Source organism: Protopterus annectens, chromosome 7.part0, assembly GCF_019279795.1.
Source record: "Protopterus annectens isolate FY-2018-M chromosome 7.part0, PAN1.0, whole genome shotgun sequence".
Taxonomy (NCBI): Eukaryota; Metazoa; Chordata; order Ceratodontiformes; family Protopteridae; genus Protopterus; species Protopterus annectens.
The window spans coordinates 1050813983-1050840683 of record NC_056739.1 but is presented as its reverse complement, the minus strand read 5'-3'; the positions used below and the strand labels follow the sequence as shown (position 1 = coordinate 1050840683).

The 26701-nt window shown below is 43.5% G+C and overlaps 1 protein-coding gene across 3 annotated transcripts in view; it reads right to left on the bottom strand.

Annotated features, from left to right (window-relative positions):
- FANCD2 (FA complementation group D2) overlaps positions 1–26701 on the bottom strand; it is a 1694389-nt gene that overhangs the window by 1222432 nt on the left and 445256 nt on the right. For all 3 annotated transcript variants that reach the window (XM_044077594.1, XM_044077597.1, XM_044077595.1), the window contains exon 17: positions 16212–16343. In XM_044077594.1, the coding sequence (XP_043933529.1) occupies positions 16212–16343 (132 nt within the window). The remainder of the gene's footprint in view (positions 1–16211; positions 16344–26701) is intronic.

Genomic DNA, 26701 nt, shown 5'->3' with positions numbered 1-26701 from the left:
TCTGGAAGACCCATAAGGGTGAAGAGAAAAAGGTAGATGAAATGCCAGCTCATATCTCCCTTAGTGATGGATGTGGATTGTGTCTTGGGGACAGACCTCCTGTTTACCCCTCTCTTTTCCAATGGAAAAGAGAGCCAGACATCTGTCAAGGAGGAGACAAAAAAGTCAAGGCCGATCCAGTTGCTGTCCAGTCTCACCTTGATGTCTCTCTGGAGGTTAGTGAGAGCCCTGAAGACCGTCCAATGCTTGTTTCAGATTCCTCCTCCACAACCTCATTGGAGGCCAACATGGATCCAAATTCTCCCATGTCCTCTGAGGCTTTTTCAATGTATGCATTTCACATTCAGGGGGAACCTCATCTGGTAATAACCAAGGGGGATTACTCATATTTTAGTAGAGGAGGAAATGCCTACCGCCATTATTAAGTTGCATCAAGGGTCTGACTCCCCAAGGGATTTTCTGGTAGAGGTCCCACAGAAAAAGAAATAGAAGACAAAACATATTTCCCATGTTGTAAAGGATCCCCAGCGTGAATGGCGGGATTTTACTCAGGGTTGGTTTAATGCTTTGATGGCCCTGAAGCCTCCTCAAGAGGTCTCCCCTTATCTTTCACTCCTGTTTAAGAGACCTAGGGAACTGCATTTCTCTAGTGAGGATTTGGATTCTGAGGAAGAATCCCAGACTTATTTCTTCCTCCTGGACTATGGTTTGGAGGAATAGGATTCTTTGAGTCCAGACTACACCTTCAAAGAGTTACCCTTTGGGGATACTATTGCCCACATTAGGGACCTATTTTAAGTGGGACTGTTCCCAGGTCTCTGACATTCAAAACAGGTACTATGAGCTCCTACAGATGGAGTCGCCCAAACCATCAGCTGTCCCTCCTGTTCTGATTCCACTTTTGATACTTCTGTAGCTTTTGTAGCTCCTGACTCAGCCACCAACGCCAAGACCCGTGATAGGTACTACAAGGTGCCTAAGGACTGCAATTTTTTTTATAAGTGCCCTTCTGCTGATTCTTCAGTAATATCAGTTTCTTCCGACAAACACTAAGTTGTTGCCATCAACTAAGCTTCGTCTGTCTGATAAGGTCAGTAGAGATATGGAAAGGTTGGGCCTGCTGCCACCTTGTCCTTTAGGGCTATTAAATGCCAGACACATATGACCAGGTATGTTTTGGCACTCCTTTCCCAGGTTTCTAAGGTGGTTTCTGACTTCCCTGTTTCTGAGGGGAAGGCTTCTGCCCTTTCCCTGTTGGGGTCCACTTCTCAGGTTGCCAGTCATTCTATAAAATACAGCTATGATGCAGCTGATGTCTCTTCCAAGGCTGCTACCTTTGGTTCAGTGAGGAGGCATCATTCCTGACAGGCTTTGCCTGATGACAACAAGGCCAAACCTTTGGATGCGCCTCTGCATAACAAAAGTCTTTTTGGGACTGCTGCTGCTGACTTAAGTCCCTCCATGATAAGGGTAAGGTCTTGCAGGAACTAAAGCATATTTACAGTGGATATAAAAAGTGTACACACTCCTGTTAAAATGCTAGTTTTTGTAATATAAAAAAAATGAGACCACAATAAATCATTTCAAAGCTTTTCCCACATTTAATGTGACTTATAACCTGAATGTGACTTATAACCTGTACAATTCAATTGAAAAACAAACAAATCTGTTAGGGGAAAAATATAAAAAAAAAAAGTTATGTACTCACCATAATGCTTCTTGTTTATTGTCCTTGATCTTGCCATCCCTTCTTGATGGTTGGGTTCGGAGCCGATCCTCATCTCCGAGTTGGCTGCAATCTAAAACTTGAGAGCTTCCACTGGCACGAGGCTAGACCCTATCCCAACATGCCTAGCGAGAGTTACCCAGATCTCGATTGTGATAACCCATAACACTAGAATATAATATATGAATATAAATAGATATGTATAACAATTATACATATATATATATATATATATATATACGTATATATATATATATATATATATATACGTATATATATATATATATATATATATATATATATATATATATATATATATATATATATATATATATATATATATATATATATATATATATATATATATATATATATATATATACATATATATATATATATATATATATATACATATATATATATATATATATATATATGTATATATATATATATATATATATATATATATACATATATATATATATATATATATATATATGTATGTATATATATATATATATATATATATATATATACATACATATATATATATACATATATATATATATATATATATATATATATATATATATACATACATACATATATATATATATATATATATATATATATATATATATATATATACATATATATACATATATATCTATATATATACATATATATATATGTATGTATATATGTATATATATATATATATATATATATATATATATATATATATATATACATACATACATATATATATCTATATATATATATATATATATATATATATATATATATATATCCAGCCAAGACAGTAGTAAAAGGAACTCTAGATCTATCACTCCATAAGGCAGGAAGGGAATCACAGCCTATGTAGCCAAATGACTGATAATTCCTCTCGATCTTTCAGGAAGGGGGAAGGAGGGTGGGATGCAAGAAGGAAGGCAAGATCAAGGACAACAAACATGGAACGTTATGGTGAGTACATAACTTCTTTATGTTATGTTGTCCCTATCTCACCTTCATTCTTGCTGGTTGGGGCCGTGTCTCCAGCACCTTCTTCTTGGGTGGCTCAGTGGAATAGACTCTTCAGAACCATGGAACCAAAGGATGCTGTGTTGCGGGAGGCCACATCTACCTTGTAATGAGTGATGAAAGTACAACCCAAGTAGCTGCCGCACAAATAGAGTCTAAAGGCAGTCTGGCCTGAAAGGCAGTAGAGGTAGACAAAGCCATAGTTGAGTGTCCTCGAATTTTTCCTGGCAGCTGCTTACTCTGTGAATTACAGACAGAAGTGATGGTATCTGAAAGCCATTTTGATAAAGCTACTTTTGAGAATGAAGTTCCCTTTCTGCTTTCTGAAAAGGAAACAAACAATTGGTCGGATTTTCAGAATTCTTTTGTCCTGTGCAAGTAAAAACGTAACTGTCTATGAACATCCAGTTGGTAGAGTTTATATTCTACCTTGTTGCCATGATTGGGAAATAATACAGGTAGTTCTATAGACTGATTCAGATTGAACTCTGAGCAAACTTGTGGTAGGAAGGAAGGGTTGGGTTCTGAGAGAAACTCTATATTTGTGGAATATTAAGTAAGGGGGATGAATGGATAGGGCTTCTAGTCCTGTTACCCTCCTAGCTGAGGTAATGGCAGTTAAGAAAATAGTTTTCCAAGTCAAGAATTTCAGAGAACAAGTAGCAACCAGTTCGAAAGGTAGGAGAATCAAGGCGGCGAAAACTAAGTTTAGATCCCAAGGAGGATGTGGGTCTCTTATTGGGGGTCTCAGGAGAATAGTACCCTTCAGGATGGCTTTGCATAACCTGTGGGATATAATGTTGAAACCCATTTCTCAGACATGAAAATTAGAAATCACAGCCAGCTCACTCAGATAGTTGCTGCCGCAGCCCCTTGGTTAAAGGTTTCAGCGAGAAATTAGAGTATCTTTGAAATAGGAGCAGTAAAGGGATCAATACTATTTTTGGCTGCCCATCAAGAGAACCGCTTACATTTGCTGGCATACAGTTTTCTCGTCGAGGATTTGTGAGAGGAAATTAAAATATGCTGTACTACTGGTGAGATGTCAGGAAGCCTGGCTAAGACGGGAAGTGGAGAAAACAAGCTGTGAGCTTGAGGGTCTGTATGGAAGGATGGAGCATACCCGACTAATGGAACTAGGTCCAGGATCCACGGCTGCTCCTGGAGATGGGGCCATAGGAAAGGGAACCATATTTGATGAGGCCAGTAAGGGGCAATGAGGATTAGTTTGTAACCCAATGATTTTGCTTTCTGAAGAACCTTGGGTATTAGAGGAAAAGGGGGAAAGGTATGAAGTCGTCCCGCGGCCCAATCGTGAACTGGGTGACTGTCCCGGTGGGGGGACTAGGGCAAAGTAGCTGCTGCATTTAGTACTGATGGAGGTGGCAAAAAGGTCGCAGCAAGGCTGATCCCACCTGCAAAAAATTTGGCTCGCAACGTCCTGTTTCAGGGACCACTTGTGAGGCATCAGGATAGCCTTGCTGAGCTTGTCTGCTATCACGTTGGATTTCCCCGGAATGTGCGTTGCAATCATAAAACGTTGAGAAGACATAGCCCACTGCCATACTCTTACAGCCTCTTGACACAAGGGGTAAGATCTGGTTCTGCCTTGCTTGTTAATGATACCATACTACAGACATGTCTGTTTAAATTGCGATCGTCCCTGTAGGTAGAGAGCCCTGGAGTGCTTCCAACGCCAGAAGCACCGCTCTCATCCCGAGGACGTTGATGTGCAAGTGGTACTCGTGTTATTGCCAAGCTCCTTGAGCGGTCTTGTCCCAGATAATGCCTCCCCCACCCTATCTGGGAGCTGTCCATGGTCACTGTGGCTACTGGTAAGGGAAGGATGAACGGCCTGTGTAGACTGACGCCAACAACTTAGATCTTTCTTGTAGGTTTCCGTGATGAGAACTTCATGTGACAAGGGTAGATCTTGCACGGACCAGTGAGCAAATAGGATCCACTGTAATATCCTCGTGTGGAAGAGTGCCAAGGGAACTAGTAATATTGCCACCACCATTGAGCCCAGGACTTTGAGAACAAATCCTTCCCGAATCTTTTTCCTCTGGATTAAGACTGAAACTTGATGTAAAATGGTTGACATCCTCACCTGAACTAATTTTGCTATCATGTCTTTTGTATCTAGATCTGCCCCTATAAATGTAATATATTGACAGGGCAACAAGGCAGATTTTTCGTAGTTTATAGTGATGCCTAGTTGTGAGTAGAGGCGAATTGTGGTGTCCCTTGCCTCGGTTAGTCGATGCTCGGTGGTAGCGGTAAGGAGACAGTCATCTAAATATGGAAACACCTGGAATCCTAGACGCCTCATGTGAGCCGTGACTACTGCCATACATTTGGTGAACACCATGGGGGCTGTGGTGAGACCAGTGACAGTCCCAGCCGGAAGCGCAGATTTCTCCTGGAACTCCTGTCCATCTTGATATGGTAGTATGCATCCTGGAGATCAATGGAGCACATCCAAACTGTCCTTTCCCAGAAAGGGAGGTATGGACTACAGTGTCACCATCCAAAACTTTGTCATCTTGACAGACTTGTTGAGTCTGCTGAGATCCAAAATGGGCCTCCAGTCCCCATCTTCTTTGAAACTAAAAAGAACTTTGAGTAAGTTCCAGATCCGATTTGGTCTGCGGGGGCTTCTTGGATGACTCGTTTTTCTAGCAACCTTTGAACTTCTCGGGTTGCTTGCTCCCGTAGATTGGGTGGCACATCTGGGATGGACTTTTATTTTCTGGGAAGCGGTGGCATGGAGAAAGAAATGGTGTATCCCCTGGATATTATCGACTTTACCCATGTGTCTTTTGTGATACTTTGCCAGGCTTCTGGATACAGTGACAATCTGCCCCTGACTACCTCCAGAGGTGGATAGGCGGGTCTCCTTTCAGGAGCGCTAGAAGGTCCTACCAGAGAATGCATCTCTGTCGCCCTGACTCTGCAGACCCCCTCTGCCGCGAGGGCAGTGACTTCCATTATTGTTTCCCTCTCTGCCCCCGGGGGAAAAATCACCACGCGCATCAGGCGAAGCTCCCTGGGATTTCCGGAACCACATTTTCCCACCTTTTTCACCATTGGGGTAAGGTCTAGTAGGCGTGGTGAAATATACTCCCACAGTAGAGAGAGTTTTGCCATCTCGCTCGCAGCTGGTGAAGGTCTCTTTTACCTTGGGCCTGAACAGTGACAAGCCATCAAATGGGGCATTGGTAAAGGAGGACTTGAAGGGCTCTGCGAACTGTCAAAGGTGCATCCAGGAATGTCTCCGAAAGGCGATTCCTGTGCTTGCTGCCCTGCTCACTCCATCGGCTGAGTAGGAGATAAGCCGCATGGAAGAGTTAGTTACAGAAGATAAGGTCACAAGCTGGGAAGCAGCCCTGTCTGAAGCTCCCGAAGTTGTAGGATCCTGTAGAGCATCTCCTAGCTCTTTCAGGAGATCCCTCTGGAGATGAGGGAAATGGGACAAATAATTCAGTGACCTAAGGGTGAAGGCTGTTGAAGAGAACACATGCTTCCCGTATCTGTCCATCGTGTAGGACTCCTTGTTCGGCGGATGGACAGAAGAAGAAGTTGCTGTCATTTCCTTCTTTGTGGCTGCCGCAACCACCATAGCATCAACTGGCATGGCCTCAGTCAGGAAAGGTTTGTCATTCGGTGCAGTGATAAGCTTATTGGGCCTCCGTGGAACTGGTTCCATAGATTCTAGGGAGCACCACGCCTTTCGACTTACTACACCTAGCAGTGGGTCGAAGGGCGGAGACACCCAAGAGGTGGAGGGTTGGGAACCGAATGCGTCCAGGTACATGGACTAGTCTTCAGAAGGGGAAAGAGATTTCCAGCCACCCCTCTGCTTCAGGATTTTCAGGATGTCTGAAAAAAAGACATCCACAGAGGGCGACAGTGGGGACCCTTCTGAGTCCTCCAGGTCAGTGTCTGATGTCAGAGACTGAGAGGAGTCCAAATGCTTTCTCTTGCAAGTCCTCTTCTGAGGGACCTCCTCCAAGGGATGCTCTGGAGAGGTTTCGAAAGGGGGGGGGGTTCGCCCCGAAGGGGCATTCTGGGGCATTGGTTCCCTACGCTTGGGAAGGAGGGGTGGTTCGGAGGTGGACACAGGCCCAAAAGGGGAAGGAGCAGCTGGGCCGAGGTTGGAGCGATCTGAGTGGACAGCACACTCCTCATCACCTCAAAGGCACCACGATCCCAGCTCGATAGAGTCTCCGGCTCTGAAAAGCCAGAATATCTTCCCCGAACCGAGGGTGATGGCTCCGAGATTGATGTAGGTGCCGAACTCACTTGTGCCAAAGCTCCGAGCGAGAAAGTAGGATCCGCCAAGGGTCCAACCCCCCCCCCCCCAGAGCCGACGAGGGAGTGTCGGCCCCCAGATCCCACAACAGAATGTGGTATTGACGGGATCGGAGCAGATGTCAGACCCGAAAGACCCGGTGTTTTTGGATCAGATGGTTCTACTACAATGACCTCCATGCTCTCTGGCTCCGAACTCAGGTGAGTCGAAGGAGGAAACGATGACAAAGTTGGTTGGACAGTCGGCTCCACTTCCCTGTGGGCTGGGCTCAATAAAATTTTAGCTAAGGTTAGTGTCCTGAGTTGCCTCTTCATCACCCTCTCCACATAGTCATCCAAAAGGATCCTGGATGATAGAGAGAAATGGGTGGACGATCGGTGACTGCCCACCACAGACTGGAGAAAGGGGACTGAGGTACAGAACGCACCGGTTCCAAGGAGGGAGACCTGGTTCTTTTATGGCTGCTAGACTGCTCCGAGGACACTGATGGAACCGAAGGAAATAAAAGTCTTGTCGGACCCGACAGATAATGGATCCGACGATCTTGAAGGCTTGTCTTTATCATTCGATGGTTCCAAGGCCAGAGCCGACGAAGATGCCAACTTGGAGGGTTTGTCAAATTTTCCTGCCTGATTCCCTTCTTTCGATGCCTCAAAAGGTCCTTTCAATAACCCTCTCAAAATTAGTTGGTTCTTGCACTCCTGCAAGACTCTACAGCTAATGAGACTCTACATGACAAATGGAACAAGAGTCCTGCAGGTGAACAGCTCCCAAACAGTATACACAGCTAGTATGTCCATCAGTTAGAGACATTTTTTGGGTGCAAGAATCACACTTCTTGAACCCAGAAGGCTTGGATTCCTTCGAAGCTTCCTTAGACATATTTACCACAAAATACAACAAAAAGGTACTATAACATACCGCTACTAGTACGAGAAAGGGAAAGAAACAGTCAAAAAATAAGCACCAAAGACGTCTTTTTTTTTTTTTTTTTTTTTTGAAAAGGAAGAGTACTGGAAGAAGGAGAGTGTCTAAGTCAAACGACAACTCCTCCAACTGAGGAGATGCCTCTAATGTAAACGGATAGGTCCTTACACCAACAGTAGAGAAGGGGAATTAGGCAGAGCCCTCTAACTAAAACAGGCTGAAAGTGTAGGACAAATCTTCCAACTTAAATGGATTCACAAGTTAGAAAAGAAGAAAAACAGTAGGCTTCAGAGATAAAGAAACAATGGCCTCAACAATAAACAGTAACTAAGAAGGTTGTAGATAGAGGCATAGACAAACACCATATTCTACTGACCTACAGAGATAACTATGCTACTAAATAACAATATTTTACATAAAATAATCAAAAAAAACAGTATACCTTAGCCTGAGTCAGTTGTCAGCAATCCAGAAGCTTGAAGCGGCAAACGAGATCTGGGTAACTCTCGCTAGGCATGTTGGGATAGGGTCTAGCCTCGAGTCAGTGGAAGCTCTCGAGCATTAGAATACAGCCAAGTCGGAGCTGAGCATCAGTTCCGAACCCAACCAGCAAGAATGAAGGCGAGATAGGGATAACATAACATCATACAATAAGCCAGTTGCATAAGTGTGAACACCCTTTGTTGAAGCACCTTTTGATTTAATTACAGCATTCAGTCTTCTTGGGTAGAAGTCTATCAGCATGGCACATCTTGACTTGGCAATATTTGCCCACTCTTCCTTGCAAAAGCTCTCCAAATCTGTCAGATTGTGAGGGCATCTCTTGTGCACAGCCCTCTTCAGGTCACCCCACAGATTTTCTATTGCATTTAGGTCTGGGCTCTGGCTGGGCCACTCCAGAACTTTAATTTTCTTCTGGTGAAGCCATTCTTTTGTTGATTTGGATGTACGCTTGGGGTCATTGCTGTGTTGAAAGGTGAAATTCCTCTTTATCTTCAGCTTTCTACCAGAGGCCTGAAAGTTTTGGGCCAAAAGTAACAAGTATTTGGAATTGTTCAGAATTCCCTCCACTTTGACTAACGCCCCAGATCCAGCTGAAGAAAAGCAACTCCAAAGCATGATACTGCCACCACCATGTTTCACCGTGGGAATGGTGTTCTTTTGGTGATGCAGTGTTGGTTGTTTTTGTGCCAAATGTACCTTTAGGAATTGTGGCCAAAATGTTCAACCTTGGTCTCATCAGACCATAATACATTTTCCCACATGCTTTTGGGAGACGATGTATTGTTTTGCAAATTTTAGCCGGGCCTGGATGTTTTTCTGTGTAAGAAAAGGCTTTCATCTTGCAACCCTACCCCATAGTCCAGACATATGGAGAATGTGGGAGATTGTTGTCACATGTAGTACACAACTGCTACTTGCCAGAAATTCCTGCAGCTCCTTCAGTGTTGCTGTAGGTCTCTTGGTAGCCTCCCTGACCAGTTTTCATCTCGTCTTTTCATCAGTTTTGGAGGGACGTCCAGTTATTTGCAACATCACTGTTGTCCCCTATTTTCGCCACTTTTTGATGATTGTCTTTACTGTGCTCCATGGCATATCCAATGCTGTGGAAATGTTTTTGTACCCTTCTCCTGACTGATACCTTTTAACAATGAGATCCCTTCGATGGTCTATAAACTCTCTGCGAACCATGGCTTTTGCTGTAGCAGGCAACTGAGTAAATGTCAGGAAAATCCTGCTAGGACAGCTGAACTTTATTTGGGGTTAAACAGAGTCTCTTTAATTGATGGTAGGTGTGTACTCAAGAAGACTGAACGCTGTAATTAAATCAAAAGGTGCTTCAATTAGTTTAAGGGTGTGCACACTTATACAATCAGCTTATTGTATATGCCTTATTTTTTATATTTTTCCCCTAGCCTAACAGATTTGTTTGTTTCTCAGTTGAATTGTACAGGTTATAGGTCACATTAAAGGTAGGAAACGTCTTGAAATGATTTACTGTCGTCTCATTTTTTTATATTACATAAACCTGGCATTTTAACAGGGGTGTGTACACTTTTTATATCCACTGTATGTTTCCCTTATTCCCAAGCTTCGAGGAACTATCCTTCCAAGTCTGCCTTTGTTCAGGAACAGACTCACCCCCCCCCCTTTCCTAAGGGTAAGAAGGGTTCTAAGCGTGTTACTCCTGCTAAGTCTACTCAGACTCCTCCTTTGCAGAAGCCCTCTTTTCAGGATAAGCTTGTTTCTATGTGACGTGTGGCCTTCCATTCCACTCTGCAAGGTTCCCTTTCTCTCTCTGCATTTCCTTATCTCTTCCAGATTTGCATCAGATCACCTCAGATTCTCTAAATTATTCATCAGGAATATTTCATGATTTGGAAATCCGTTCCTCCCTTTACAAACATTCCTCAACCTCTTCAATAACAACTTCGTTTTCCAGATATTCTGCAGTCCTTTTTCGATCAGGGTACTGTTCAGCTCATTCCACCAATCCAGATGGGAAAAGGGCTTTAGTCCAGACTGTTTTTGGTTCCTCAGAGGAGGGGTACATGAAACCCAGTTCTGGATCTTTATCTGCTCAACACCTTTCTAAAGATACCTTTACGGAGGTTTGTCCCTTGAAACCTTGTTTTCTCTTGTTCTTCTTTCCCAGGTCTTCATGGTTTCTCTAGACCTGAAGGATGCATACCTTATCATCCCTATCATCTTCAGTTCAAGAAATGTTTGCATTTCTGTGCTTCTTCCTTGATTTTCAGTTCTCTGCTTTGCCTTTTGGCCTCTCTACTACCTCAAGGGTATTCACCAAATGTTTCAACTTTGTCATTGCTTTTTGCAAGCTTCGGGATATACAGATTTTCTCCTACCCAGATAATCTGCTCATTCAAGCTCCTTCTGCCAGCTGTCTACTGTGGGATCTTCAGTTTACTATTTGTCTTTTACATAGTCTGAGGTTCACCATAAATTTCCAGAAATCAGTCCTGGCAACTTCCCTGGATCATGTTTTCCTCAGTTGCAGGCTTCAGACCATTCCCATGCTGGCATCTCTACCTGTCCCCAAGGTTCTCTTCTTGACAGTCTTCTTCCAGTCTGTTCTTCCTCCATCATAGCCAGGAAGCTTCTCAGGGTTATGGCTTTATGGCCTTCATCATTCCAATGCTCCCTTTTGCCAGGCTCCATTTAAGAAAGTTGCAGTGGTACCTCAAATCGGTGTGACTCCAACATTACCACCCCCTGGAGTTTCCTGGTCCCTTTCTTTCTTGTCTCAAGCTCGAGCTGAAGTGGTGGATTCAACAACTCTTTCTCAATCCGGGCTTCCCTTTCAGGCTCCATTTTCCTCTCAGGAGCTGTTCAGGGACATCTCATACATGGGGTGGGAAGCTTCTTGTGGCCCCTTAAGGTTCCACAGTCTCTGGCCTCCTCATCAGAGGTCAGACCACATCAATTTAAAAGAGATGAGGGCTCAACTTTTGGGTCTGCAAGCTTTTCATTCCATCTTTCATCCCGGGCCCCTCAAAGTCTTCACAGACAATAGCATAGTGATGAGTTATGTCAACAATCGGGGGGCATGAGAGGTCCTATCAAATTTGCAGACTAGTTGTTCAGGTCTGGGATCTAGCTATCCAGCACCAAGTGACTCTTCAGGCAGCTTAAGTTCCTTCAGAACACAATCTCGTGGCAGACTCTTTCAGCAGGTCCAGAGCACAGGCTCAGAAATGAATGCTTCACAAAGATGTGTTCCTTATCACTGTCTATCTGCAGGGTATTCCTTAGATAGATATTTTCACCTCCCCTCTGAACAAGACAACTTCCTCTAATCTGTTCTACAGCCCCAAGTCCTCTGACTTGGAAAGAAGGTGACCTGTCTTTTCCTTGGAAGAAGTGTCTCTGTATGCTTCTTCCCTTCTTCTGTTACAAGTTCTAATCACGATCAGGCAAGACTCTCCCAAAATCTTGCTGGTGACTACCTTTTGGCCGAGACAGCATTGGCTCTCCCTTCTTTCTCACTTGTCCAGGTGAAGTCAACACAAGTTACCTCACTGGGTGGAACTTTTTATATAACATGAGGGATCTCTTGGCCATATTTACTTGTCCACTCTTTAAATGATACTGTGGGTGACGGAGCTTAGACCCCTTTTATGCACCTCTTTTTCAGGATGTGCTATATGTTTGGCACGAGGCCAGGAAACTCACTAATAGAATATCATACATATACAAATAGAAAAGATTTTCTGTCTGCTGCCTCTCTCTGCATCAGGATGCCCTATCTGTACAGGGTTCTCTGGTTCTTCATTTGTGTGATCTATTCCATGCTGAATAGGCATATTCTTCAGTTAAAGCTCACCTGTCAGCAAGTTATGCTTGTGGCTTGAATCCTTCTCTGACGTCTAGGTCTGAGGTCAAGCAGTTTCTTAAAAACGTCCATTTCAGGCCTCTCAATAAGTCTATTTCACCTTCTTGGGACCTCAATTTTGTACTTGAAAATTGACCCTGGCTTCATTTGAGGCCGCTTCTGCAGTTTCCTTACAACGTTGTACTTGGAAGACGGTTTTTCCTTTGGCTCTCACTTCTGCCAAGAGTGTGTCTGAACTTCAGGCTCTCATGGGTATTCCTCCTTTTTTTAGTTTTTCATAGACACAGGGTGCCTTGTTGTACTAATCTTTTTATGCCCAAGGTGGTCAAGGAGTTGTCCATTAATCAGTCTTTTCATCTTACTTCCGTTTTTCCTTCTCCACATTCTACTAGTGAGAAGGTTCTTCACACATTAGATTTGCAAAGACACATGAGATATTATTTAGATGAAACTAAAGTTATTCGCAAATCAGAACAGCTTTTTATTTCTTTTCATCCCAGGACTTTGTGTCTGGCTTTTTCTAAGCAAACCACCTCCTCCTCCTATATTTATTATTTTCATGGCAAATGTCCTTTTTCGGCTGTAAAAGCACATTCTACTGGTCAGTTGCCTCCTCTGGTGCCTTTTCCAAGAATTTGGATACCAGTCCCATTCTTGAGGATGCCACATGGTCCACTATTTTTATTTTCACTAAACATTACCAGCTGGATGTTATTTCCAGGGCCAGGGCAGGATTTGCCAGGGCTATCCTGCATGGGTTTGTGGGCAGCCACGGTGGTGCAGCGGTTAGCACTGTCACCTCACAGCAAGAGGTTCTCCGGTTCGACCCTCGGCTGGGGTGCCTTCTGTGTGGAGTCTGCATATCCTCCCTGTGGTCGCGTGGGCTTCCTCCAGATGCTCCGGTTTCCTCTCACATCCCAAAGACATGCTGTAGGTGGAATGGACAGGAGTGAGTGCGTGTGTGCCTTCTGTGGAAGGTTGGGTGCCGGGCTGGCAACTCAACACTGTAAAACTCCACTGCCAATCATGAGTGGAAAGGTGATCCGCTGTGGCGACCCATAACCAGGAAAAGCCAAAAGAAGAAGATCCTGCATGGGTTTGTGGAGGGTTCTGTGCCTCCTTCCTCTCAGGCTTCCTCTCAAGCTGTTGTACTCTACCCTAAGTGAAGAATACTGCAACAGTGATATGCAAGGACATGGTACAGTTGTGTAAAATCCTGTCATAATGGATGTCTTTCTATTCAGTGTTGCAGTATTCTGTCACTCCCTCCTTCCCACTCTGCCTTTGCTCTTGCTTTGTATTTCTGTTGCCCTCCTGGCCGAGGGGCCCCTCTTCCTTTTTCCTTCTGGATGCACATGTTCTCTTTTGTCCTGGTGAGTATTCTGTTTCTCTTGGGGCTTTTTCATTTCCGAGTGGTTGCATCCATACATCACCTTTATGTCCTATGTCTTCCACAGGGAGTATGTGTGTGATGTACGGCACCTACAAGACCTAAAGACTTTGGTATACTGCCCGGACAAGGGGCTATCTTTGGCAGGAGATCCCTTGGGTGAAGATTACTGCAACAGCGATATGGAAGGGCATCAACAATTCCTTCAACTTTAGGGTGCAAGTCTGCACACAGTGTGTGTATATAACAAACCTACATAGAGCATCAGGGGATAAAGAACCAGTGCAGGAATGCCCACTGGCAAAAGTCAGCAAAGGGCGGGGAAAAAGGTTGCGCTGGGACTAGTACAGGCATAAGGCAAAACTCCCTAATGGAATGCACTTGCACCAGGAATGAAATCTACCACCAGATCTTACACATCTGCTTCATGTCACAGCCCTGAGACACAAAGCCTGGTACAGAGAAACCAGCTGACTTGCTCTTGATTGTGGCTTGCTGGCCTATGCAGGCTTAAAGGTTATTCACAGGAGGTCAGTCCTAGGTCTTGATTTCCCCTGGGATCCATGATTGGGTGACTCAAAGGACTAATCTCCAGGATTAGGCTTGTCCCTTTAGCCTCCAACAACCCTCAGAATATAGGATGCTGCAAAAACCTTGAAATGCATCTCCCAATGTGGGAGCTAAGAACGCATCTCCCTGATCCCAATGTCTTTAACAGAGACAGTCAGAGCAGTTAGATCTCAACACCTCACCAGATGAAGGCAACCTCAGCACAAGCAAGATATTTTGTGGTAGTGGGGGGGGGGGGGTCATCTAGATACCACAACTAAGTTGCAAGGTAATTTAGGCCAGGACCTGGCCAATGAGTGCTTGCACATTTGGCAATGCTCCAATCTATAGTTGGGGATGCAAAAAGACCCTCTTGCAAATCATATGAGCAGCACTCCACTCCCACCATCTCACATGCATTATAATTTCCTGCTACTAACAGCAAGGACTGAGTGACTAACTGTGTGAATGGCACAGTTACGTAAGTATTGTAGTATGCCATGACATCTTATGCCACATGACATGAATCTGCTGGGAAAATGCAAAAATTCTACCTAGTGGAGAAAGAATACCAATCTGGAGAAGGAGCCAAAAGGAAGGGTTACTGACATTCTATAAACACCAACAACAGTCAACAACATACATGGACAGCAGCTCTCCGTCTAACCAGAATATTTGCCATGCCAGTGTATTCCAAACCTCCTGTGACAGAGGCACATAAGATATATGTAAATGACCCTTATGAACATCAGGTGTTTCAGCTATATGGCGATTCTGATTGCCCATGACTTTTACGTTTGAAGTCGTTTTAATGGACAATTTCAGGCCAATAAAGCCAAACCCCACTATCTATGGATATGCATATTTCAGCCTTGTTATGACCTCGTCAGCATAGAACAAGCAGAGTGTTTGACTAAGCATAAGAAACAGAGAGTTGTTATACCCAGCTGATGTCCATTATCATTTGGGTGACTGCAAAATATCCCAACTAACAAATTAAAACAAAGAATGAGAAGGTCACACTGAAAAACCAATCAGTAAAAACTAAATGAAAACTCCAGCCAAGCTAGAACTTCCAATGAATGACCTCCCAAACCTCCTGTGACAGAGGCACATGGGATATATGCAAATGACCCTTATGAACATCAGGTGTTTCAGCTATATGGCGATTCTGATTGCCCATGACTTTTACGTTTGAAATCGTTTTAATGGACAATTTTGGCTGAAATTGTCCATTAAAACGACTTCAAACGTAAAAGTCATGGGCAATCAGAATCGCCATATAGCTGAAACACCTGATGTTCATAAGGGTCATTTGCATATATCCCATTTGCCTCTGTCACAGGAGGTTTGGGAGGTCACTCATTGGAAGTTCTAGCTTGGCTGGAGTTTTCATTTAGTTTTTACTGATTCAGTGTGACCTTCTCACTCTTTGTTTTAACCATGCCAGTGCATGGAATATTTTTTTCTTATTTGTGTAATAACTTGCTACAGCAGCCCTCGCAGTACAAAATTTTTGAGTCCTTTTTGTAGAAAATGAGGTTTCTTTCCAACAATATGAATATAGGTCCAAAAGATGTGCTAATTTTGTAGTAACGCTGCAAACAGTTGTTTCATGCCACAAACTTCAGTCCTCCACTTAGCAAGGACATGCTGCTATAACAGCAGAAGCCAATTCAACATGTTAAACAAACAATGGACAGTCAGTATTTTTTTTTTTTGCAAAAAAGGTTAAGATGAAGGCAGGATAAAGATAGGATGATGGAGATGAAATGTCAGCTGCTTACCAAACCAAAGCAACAGCTTGATCAACTAACTATGTGTAGACAGCAAACATACAAAACATGCAAGTAGTAAACAGGGCAATGTTTAAAAAAAAAAAAAAAAAAAAAAAAAAAAAACTTACTTTCAGGAACACTGCATACAAAGCCACTGAAGAGGAACACTGACTCACAAGATCAATGAGCACATCAAGAGAAATATCAACTTCAGCTGCCAGTCCGCTACAAACATGGGTCACTAGTGCACTGATGACTTCCTGCAGATAATGGAAAATGAATAGGTAAGCTCAAGCATTTTTTCCCCAAATCACTATTCTTTAAAAGAAGAGAAATAAAGAATGACAACTGTTTTCAACAACTCCACCCCTTCCCTGCTACAATGAACTAAGCATTTTGAGACCAACAGCTTGAGTACGTAGCTACCACCCCTACTTGAAAAGGTGGGTGCATTCCTTCAATAGTAATGGAAGCAGTAGCCCAAACCATTTTCTTTGACACTTCGCACTGCTGTGCATCTCTCATTGATCCTATTTCTCAGAGGCAGACACTTAATGGAAACTAATCTAAAAATGGTCTATCCATTCTTATTTTTATCAGCATCACAGACGTACCGTCATCTTCTTTGCTCAACTAATCCAGACAAAGTAAAAAAATAATGGTAAGGTGGAAAGACAAAGGTCCAGAATCAGAATTCTAAATATTACTCTAGTTCACCTAAAAAGTTAATAAGAACAATTTTCACATTATCGTGCATTGGTATTAAAGTGTAATATCTAGCATAACTAACAGATTGTAATCCACAGTGATTTACCAGAGAATCTAGAATTTTATAAAACAAGCAATACAAGATAAAATCATGGACATTCTGCTACTACTGCCATGCATTTGGTTCTGGACTGCTCAAGAGTATGACAAGAAATTATGTGAAAGACAATAAAGGAAAGAGCTGCTATCACTTCTCAAATAAACTAGCTAGACTGCCTGCAATAAAATGAATGTCTTAACTTGGCCTAACCTTTAGGAATATACTTGTTTAATTATTTAGTGTGCCAACAAACTGGCAGAATGTCATTTCAGCTCAAAAAATTCAGTTCCAAAGAGTGCAAGTATAACGTGGCAGGTTGAGAATATGTAAATAAGATATGCACAATTTACTCTCAGGACACAAGGATAACTTTGCAGGGGACAATGTTTACATATTCCTTAGTGGGAAAGGATTTCAGTTTCCTTTCAACTTGAGCTCCAGCATCCTAAGAGAATACAGCCTATTTTTTAGGAGAACAAAAGCCAAAATATGAAAATGTTGATGCAAATGTCACCTCATTAAATTTTAGAAAGTCTTGACTATAGCCTAGATGACCCTTGTTAGATTTTAAGGATAACCACAGGAAGGACTAAGTGAGACAGGATGGCACTGAGTGCCCAACTCTGGCTCACCCATTCAAAGGCAGCCTGGCTTATTGCATTGATTTACTTGAGTATGGGTGCATCACTCAAATTAATGAGCCCAGTTAGTCCACAGTGCCCAGTGGTACTTCATTTAGTCAGGGGGCTGGCCTGTGTGATAGCACACATGAATCACCTATAGGGCAGCAACTGTGCAGCCTACAAGCCAACAATGGGAGGAACATACTAACAACTGACACAATGGCCTGGTCTCTAATACTAGACTCTTGACTTTGTGGAGATGGGCTGATTATGTTTTTGCCACAGTCAGGTAATGAACATGATGTAATGTTGCACCCCACACTAGCTTGGGGAGCAAATGGGCCTCGCCATCACCCTGTACAAAAATTAAGCCATTTGGGAAAGGTCATGCAGATTTGGGGGCGGGGAGTGAATGTGGAATGAGGCTTCAAGAAAAAAAATTAGTACAAGCAATGGTGATGGCACAGTAAAACAGCAATATGGCTAGCAGGACCCATAGGTAAAGCCAAGCTGCAGGTAGGCTTACAATGCATCAGGATGTACCATGCATGCCAGAATTGCAGTGTGAGCCACATGGGTTAAAAATGCTGGATAAGATAAAGTCTTAAAAACACTGCATGTTGTTTGAGATATAACCATAGAAGAAATGGTGAAATCAAGACCATCATGCCCAGACTGAAATCAAAAGCTCTGGGGAGGAGTTCAGAAAAAGCAAAACATGAAAAAAGTATGAGTTGCACAAGAGGACTTATTAACTTATCCCACTGTAAAAACCTCTTCTAGAAGACACAGAGGGACTCCAAAACAGATGCAAATAAAGGAACCTGGGACACACTAAAATGGCACATCATGAAACAAAACCAGAAGGCAACCCTGAGTAATCAAAGACTTTCTCTATACTATGTTTTTTTTTTCATTTAATAACAAGCTGTGCCTATACTCCGAGGAAAGTCAGTAATCTCATTTAAACTCTGCTAGGTTCAAAACAGATGTGTCACTAAGAAACAAAATCATTCAGTTCATGTTTTCGTTCCTCTGCATAACAACCAATAAAGCAATAGAGTACTGTAGAAAAATTGAATGCATAGATGTAATTTTAATACACAAGTAATCATTACTTCTACACACGCAGTATTAGTTAGTTTCCTTATCCCCTTACTCAGTTCATAAAAAGAAGTTATGTACTCACCATAACACTCCATCTATGTTGTCCATTTTCATTTATCCTTGATGTATGGGTTCGGTTCCGATATTGAAACCAACTCGGCTGTAACTACAGCTCGCACCAACCAAAAACTCTCAAGCTTCACCTCTACCGAAAATCCCTCTCTTTCAATGACCTCAGATCGAGTTTACAGAAAATGTATGGATAATAGATGAGGAAGCTAGAAGGAAAGCCACATCTGCTATGCTTTAAAGGTCACAATAATCTGAAGATATATCATCTGTTCCACCAAAAAATTCTCCGAAGGCTGCGGATGGAGGGAGGGGAGTCGAGGATAAATGAAAATGGACAACACAGATGGAACTTTATGGTGAGTACATAACTTCTTTATCTGATGATGTCAATTTTCATTGTATCCTTGACATACAGGACAGAGTCCCCAGCTACCTTAAATCTTGGGAGGACTATGGAAATTCTTGAGCACCACTGAACCAAAGGATGCTCTTCCCCTAAAGACCAAGTCCAATTTGTATTGAGTAATAAAAGTATGGGGAGAAGCCCAAGTAGCTGCTGCACATATTATCATCCATTGAAGCTCTAGATTGGAAAACTGCTTAAGTGGCTACAGATCTTGTAGAATGGGCTTTCATGGGCCTAAGCAAAGCAATTTTGTTCATATCATAGATAAATGAAATACAATCCTATAGCCATCTGGCTAGAATCACCTTGCTGACCAGCTTACCAAACCTTGAACTGAAAAAGGAAACAAATAATTGGTCAGATTTTCTCATGTCTTTCGTCCTGTGAAGGTAGAAGTGTAATTGTCTGTGAACATCTAGTAAATGCAAGGAATATTCACCTCTGTTGGAAAAGTTTGGCAAGAATACTGGTAAATGAATGGCTTGACTGATATTAGATTCTGAGACTACCTTGGGCAGGAAGGAGGGGTTTCGTCGTAAAGACACTCTATCTTTGTGAAAACTCAGATAAGGTTGTTTACATGACAAGGCCTGAATTTCTGAAATCCTAGCAGAGGTTATAGCCACCAAAAACAATGTTTTCCATGACAAAAACTTCAGATCACACTCTGCTTAGGCTTCAAAGGGAGAATGTACAATGGTTTGCAACACTAAATTTACATCCCAAGGTGGTGCCGGGTCTCTGAAAGGAGGTTTCAACATAACATCCTTTTTAAAAAGGACTTAACAAAGAATACGAAAACCTAAAGAACATTCTTCCAAACCATTGTGGAAATTGGAAATTGCTGCTAGTTGTATTCTGATGGTAGACTGGTAAGCTCCCACATTAAAAAGATTAGTTAAGTCTAAAATATTTTCTATAGAAGCAGAGAAAGGGTCAATGGTAAATCGCTTCCATTTACTAGAATATAGTTTATGGGTGGAAGGTTTATGAGAAGAGAGGAGGATGTGGCACACCGGGGAGGAAAGATTTAGATGATTGACAACTAATGGAATTGGAGGAACCATGCTGTCAGCTCTAGGCTCAAAATGTCTGGGTGAACAAGTCCGTCTGGATGGAACAGAAGGTCCAGAATCCAAGGTTGTTGACTCCGATAAGGCCAAAGAAAGGGGAACCAAATCTATCAAGGCAAAAGGGGGAAATGAGGGTTACTTTACTCTTCAACCTGAGTGCTTTCTGCAGGAATTTTGGAATGGAGGTTTCGGGGGAAAGGCATACAGGAGACCTGGGGGGGGGGGGGGGGGCAAGGGGCCAATTGGGGAGGACAGCGTTTCTTGGTGACTTCCCCAGAGGAGGAATCAGAGCAAAGCAATTGCTACACTTGTTGTTTAGGGGAGAGGCAAACAGGTTGCAGCAAGATTGACCTGACAGAAGACCACTGAGATGCTAGCAGCCATTGTAGTATCCTATTGTGAAACCTGGCTAGAGGAACTAGAGTTATTGACGTTACTATAGAACCTGGAGCTTGCAAAATAAGTTGAGCAGGAACCTTCTTTCTGTCGATTATCTTCTAACCCTGTGTAATAATTCGTTGGAGTCTCCCCAAAGGAAGGGATGCTATAGCTGTTCTACTTAGAACTGTCCCAATAAACTCTAGATTCTGAGTTGGAGTCATTTGGGATTTTTCATGATTTACAGTAATTCCTAGGTAGGCACAGGTGATGAGTGTGTAATCCACTGCTTCTATCAAACGATGACTGGTCGAAGCGGTAATAAGTCAGTCGTCCAAGTACGGAAACTCCCAGGATCTTTGCAGTTGCAAGTGAGCTGCTACGACTGCCATGCATTTAGTGAACACACTGGGGCTGTTGAGAGACCAAAGGGCAGCGCTCTGAATTGGTAATGACTGGCTTTCCGGCCGGAGTGAAGAAACTTCCTGGAGCACTTGTCCATCTTTATATGGTAATACGCATCCTGAAGATCTATCGAGCACATCCAGTTGTCGTTCCTCAAAAAGGGAAGAATGGACTGTATCGTGACCATCCAGAACTTTGCTTTTCGAACTGATCTGTTCAACACACTGAGGTCCAGAATCTGTCTCCAGTCCCCTGCCTTTTTTGGCACTAAAAAGAATCTTGAATAAATTCCAGATCCTGTCTGGTGCAACTTCTTGGATGACTCTTTTGTTTAGCAGTTTTTGAATTTCTAGAACTGCTGGAGCCCTCTGACTGGGTGGGACATCAAGGATTTTTTTATTTTTTTTTGCATACGGTGGGAAGATGGGAAAAGGGTATGGTACCCAAGAATCTGTTGTTACGTTTAAGCCAGGCATTTAGGTGCAAGGATAAGTGTCCCCTGACCGTCTACAGAGGAAGATAATTGGTCCACCTTTCAGGAGCGTTGAAAGGGCTTACTCGAAAAAGAATCTCTGAAGCCCTGGTTCTGTTGACCACCTTTGCTGCGTGGGCAGCGTCCTCCATTGTGGTTCCTCCCTCTGCCCCTGGAGGAACTGCCTTCACATGTGTTCTGGAAAGGCCCTTGGGATTTCTTGAACCACATTTTCCACCAATCTTCTGCTTCCTAGAAAAGTTTTTTTTTTGGGGGGGGGGGTGGAAAAACATACGCCCACAGCAGAAAGGGTCTTACCATCCTTCTCACACCTACATAAAGTCTCTCTTACTTTTGCGGCAAATAAAGATGATCCCTCAAAGGGTGCATTGATGAATGAAGACTTAAATCATTCCGCAAACTCACATAGGCACATCCAGGCATGCCTCCTTATGGCTATGCCTGAACCTGCTCTCTGGATGTCCCCCCGGCTGTATGCACAATGAGCTTCATGGATGAATTAGAGACAGACTTCAGGGTGGCTAGCTGGGATGCAACTTTCTCTTGGAGCCCCTTAGCAGCAGCTCCTGCCCGGGTATCTGACAATTCCTTGATCAGGTTCCTTTGAAGTCTTGTGAAATGTGCCAAAAAATTCAAAGACCTTAGGATCGATGAAGCATAAACCCATCTCCCAAATCTATCCCTAGCCCGAGACTCCCCGATGGGTGGATGGATAGATGAACCCTCCTCAGCAAGTTACTTTTTTGTAGTGGCCGCTACGACCATGGCATCCACTGCTAAACATTTTGCCCAGAACTGCTTATCTACAGGAGCAGATAAAATCTTGTACGGTCTCTTAGAGATGGGTTCAATGGTGTCTAGAGCCTTATACGTCCTCTGTGAAATAAAGTGGATGTTTGTCTGTGGGCGGAGTCACCCAACAGGTACCGAAAGCCTGCAGATAAACTGATTCCTCCAAAGAAGGGTTCTGGAACTTCCAGTCACCCTTTTGTTTTAAAATTTCTAGGATGTCTCCGAAGAAGACATCTTCAGGTGATGACTTTGGGGACCCTTCCCCTATATCAAAATCAGTATCTTCAGTAACCAATTCCTGTGGGGAATCTAAGTGCTTCCTCTTGCACTTCTTTTTCTGAGCGACTTCCTCAGGGGGGATAATCTGGGGAGGTATCAGAAGATGACAGAACTTGTACCCGAGAAACCTGAGATTTTGGCATTCGCTGCCCCAGTGGAGAGACGGTTTGAATAATAGAGCCGGGGGGGGTCTCTGTTCTGAGGAGGAAGGTGCCAACTGAGACACCGTAAAGGACAAGACCCTCTCCATACCCTCGAAAGCTGGCCCCCGAAGAGGGAAGGGGCCCAGAACTGAAATAGACTACCCCAGAACCAAAGTCACCCTCTGCTCCAAAGAAACTATCCCCAAGACAGAAGCCAGGGCTGAAATGACAGAAGCCAAAGCTCTGAGGAGCAGGGACAGCTCAAACAATATTGTTGGCGACTCTTGCCTCCTGGAACCGACAGGGTAGCTACGACGCTAGGAGGTCTCCGGTTGCAAAATCACCAAAGAGCTCAAGGGAACTACCAGTTCTGAAGAAATGGAAATCTCAGGAGCCAGTGCAGTTGGTGCTGAAGACTCAACTCTGAAGCCTCAGAGGATGCGTGGTTAATGGGGTGAAAGAAGGCTTGGTTCCTGCACCCAAAGGGGTGGGAGCCGAAGGGGGTCCTGTAAGTCCTCTCATCCACAAAATTTTATTCACGAGTCTCCCCACATCGAGCTCTGAAAGACTTCTGATGGAATGGATTGATGACATGGAGGGAAATTTCGGTCTCTGGAGAAAAATGTCTGGAAGCTCACCCACAAAGGGGTCAATAGATGAGGAGTAAATAGTCCTAGGTAAAAACTCCCTTGGTTCAGTTTCAAAGGTAGGCATCAAAGTAGTCAGTGCCATTAAAGTAGAAGCAGTTAAAATGTCCTGCACTGCAGTCTTCGACGTCGAAGGTTCTATTAATAGTGGTCGATGCCGGGGAAGCTGTCATAATCAAGGATTTACAGTCAGAGACCTCCGATTCCGAGAAGCCTTTCAGAAAAGTACAGCTGTGTACACTTACCATAAATGTAGATGTTAGAGTCATTACATTTGGGTTATCTGCTTGCAGGTAGCCCTCAGTCGGCCTGATTAACAAAATATTGGGTCCTGCATCGGTTGCTGTCCCTTCTTCCATGACGTCAGGTCGTCAGGGGTATAAAACATGCAGCTGACACCATTACATCAGTTTTTCTTGCTCCAGATGTCAGGTGCCCCCATAATGGGAAGCAATTAAATATAAAAGTACAATGATATACCTCCAACAGAAAAGCAAATACACCAAAATGGCTTTTAAGCATAGTAAAGGAAAGTAGAGGTATAGCCAAAAGAAGTTAGGGGGCTGGAGGGAGGGTAACCAGGACTGCAACAGTGAATACACTCGAACATCTACATTTATGGTAAGTGCACACAACTGTACTATGTTCTTCGTGTTTCACTGCTGCAGTCATTACATTTGGGTAGATTCCCAAAGCTATGGTTGGGAAAAGGAATTTAGACAGCATTAGGACCAGACTGGCCCTGCAAGACTGCAGTGGCAAAGCCAGCTCTGGATTTAGAGAAAATTGGCAAGTGATAATGCCTGGTGAAAGTATGTCTAGAACTCCAGGTAGCAGCTTCTAGGACGTCCCTGGTAGGGACGCCTCTGAGAAAGGCTGTAGAGGTAGATGTAGCCCTGGTGGAGTGAGGTCTGATCCCCTGGGGGATACGTTTTCCATGGTGCTTATAGCAGAAATGAATGCAATGGCCTATCCATTTAGAAATGGTTTGCTTTGAAATAGCCTTCTCCTCTGCCCCTGCAGCAAATGCTACCAGCAGTTGTTCAGATTTCCTTTGAGGTTTAGTCTTGTCCAAGTAGAATCTAAGTTGTCTGTGCACATCTAAGGAATGTAGTATCCGTTCCCCTTTGTTCTGTGGATTGGGAATGAAGGTTGGAAAATGAATGGACTGATTAAGAGCCACACTGGATACCACCTTGGGCATGAAAGATGGATTGGTTCTGAGGGACACCCTGTCCCCATGAAAGATGATGAAAGGCTCCACTGCCATAAGGGCCTGTAATTCAGATAGCATTCTAGCTGAAGTGATTGTTAAAAGGAAAGCTGTTTTCCAAGAAAGAAATTTTAAGTCTGCAGTAGCAGCTGGCTCGAAAGGAGGTAGAGTGAGTTTTTCCAAAACAAAGTTAAGGTCCCAGGCTGGGGTTGGAGCTCTCCTGGGTGGTCTCAAATTTTTGGCCCCTCTGAGGAACTGCCTGAGCAGTGGATGAGAGAAGAGGGGAGGTTCTGTGTTATAATGAGCTGAAATGGCTGAGGCGTGGATTTTAATGGAGGAAAAAGACAGGCCCTTGTGAAGCATCTCAGTTAAGTATTGTAAAATCTGACGTAAATTGGTAGCTGTTATGCTTATCCCTTGAGATTGGTTCCAGGCACAGAATCTTTTCCATTTTTCAGCATAAGATTTTCTAGTACTAGGCCTCCTTGCCTCTAAAATGATATTCATCACAGGTTTACTGAAGGATAGTAAAGAAGAGATTATGTAAATAGCCAGGCTGCAAGGTTCAGTGTTAGAAGCTGAGGGTGCAGAATCTGGTACTCCTGCTAAGACAACAGGGAAGGTGTCTGAGGCAGGTGCCATGGGGATAGCTGTGACACACTGCGCAGGAGGGGGTACCAGTGTTGGCATGGCCAGTCTGGAGCAATCAAAATCATCCTTGGTTTGTCCTGTTTGATTTTTAGTAGTACTTTGGAGAGCAGAGGGGGGAAGGCATAGACTGATAGATTTTTCCAGCTGAAGGACAGAGCATCCACTTTCCAGGCTTGTTTGTGGGGAGTCCTTGTGCAAAATTTGTCCAATTGGTAGTTCTGGGGAGAGGCAAAAAGGTCTATATGTGGGCTCCCCCATTTGCTTGTCAACATGTTGAAAATCCTTGGTTCCAGTTTCCACTCGTGTGGGTCCATGAGGTTTCTGCTTAGTCTGTCTGCCAGTGTATTTAATTTTCCTGGCAGGAATTGAGCTTGTAGGTGCCACTTGGTAGCTCAAGGCTAGCCTGCAGAGGGGGTAAGAATGTGTACCCCCCTGCTTGTTTATGTACCACGTAACAGTGGTGTTGTCAGTCTTTACCATTAGTTGTCCTGGAAGAATGTGGTCCTTGAAGGCTGCCACAGCATTCTGTACAGCCAAAGTTTCTTTCTGATTGATATGCAGGTGCATTTGACTTGGGTTCCATTTGCCGTGAATGCACTTCCCTGCCAGGTGAGCCCCCCATGCATAGTCCGATGCGTCTGTTGTTAGGGTTTGGGCAGCAGGGGGTGGTGTGAAAGGTAGTCCCTTGTTTTGGTGGAAGGCCTCTGCCCACCAAAGGAACTCTAGGCGTAGGCAAGGTATGATAGGAATCATTGCTTTTAGACTTTGAGAATGTTGACACCATAGGCTTTTTAGATATCATTGTAGTTTCCTCATTTGCAGTCTTGCATATGGAATTAGAAGAATGCAGGAGGACATGAACCCCAAGGCTTGCAGTATTTGTCTTGCAGATAGAGTCTTTGTGGCCACTTGTTTGAAGTAGGTTGTCAAATTAATTTGTTTCTCTGGCGTGAGGTAAGCCATCTGGGAAGTTGTATTCAAGCTTGCTCCCAGGAATATAATTTGTTGACAGGGTACCAGGTGCGATTTATTTTCATTTATGGTGTACCCCAGACAAGTTAGAACCCTTTGTACAAAGGCCAGATGATTCAAAAGTATGTCCTGGCTCTCTGCCTGAATGAGACAATTGTCTCGTAGTATGGGTATATTTGAATATTTCTTTGCCTGCAAAACGCAATAACTGGAGCTAGGCACTTTGCGAATACCCTGGGTGCAGTAGATAAGCCAAAGGGCAGTGCAGAGAACTGATAGTGCGCGTAGCCTGCTTTGAAGCGTAGGTATCTTCTGCAAGATTCCCTGATTGGGATGTGTAGGTATGCTTCTTTTAAATCTAGTGTTGCCAACCAGGCATCTTTGCCTAGCATAGGAAGTAATTGTTGAAGAGTCAGCATCTTGAATTTTGGAATCTCCAAAAAGGTGTTTAGAGTAGACAGGTCCAGGATAGGACGCCATGAATTGTCTTTTCTGGGTACCAGGAAAAGTCTCTAGTAGAAACCTTGTCCCTTTTCCTCTTCTGGTACCAGAAAGC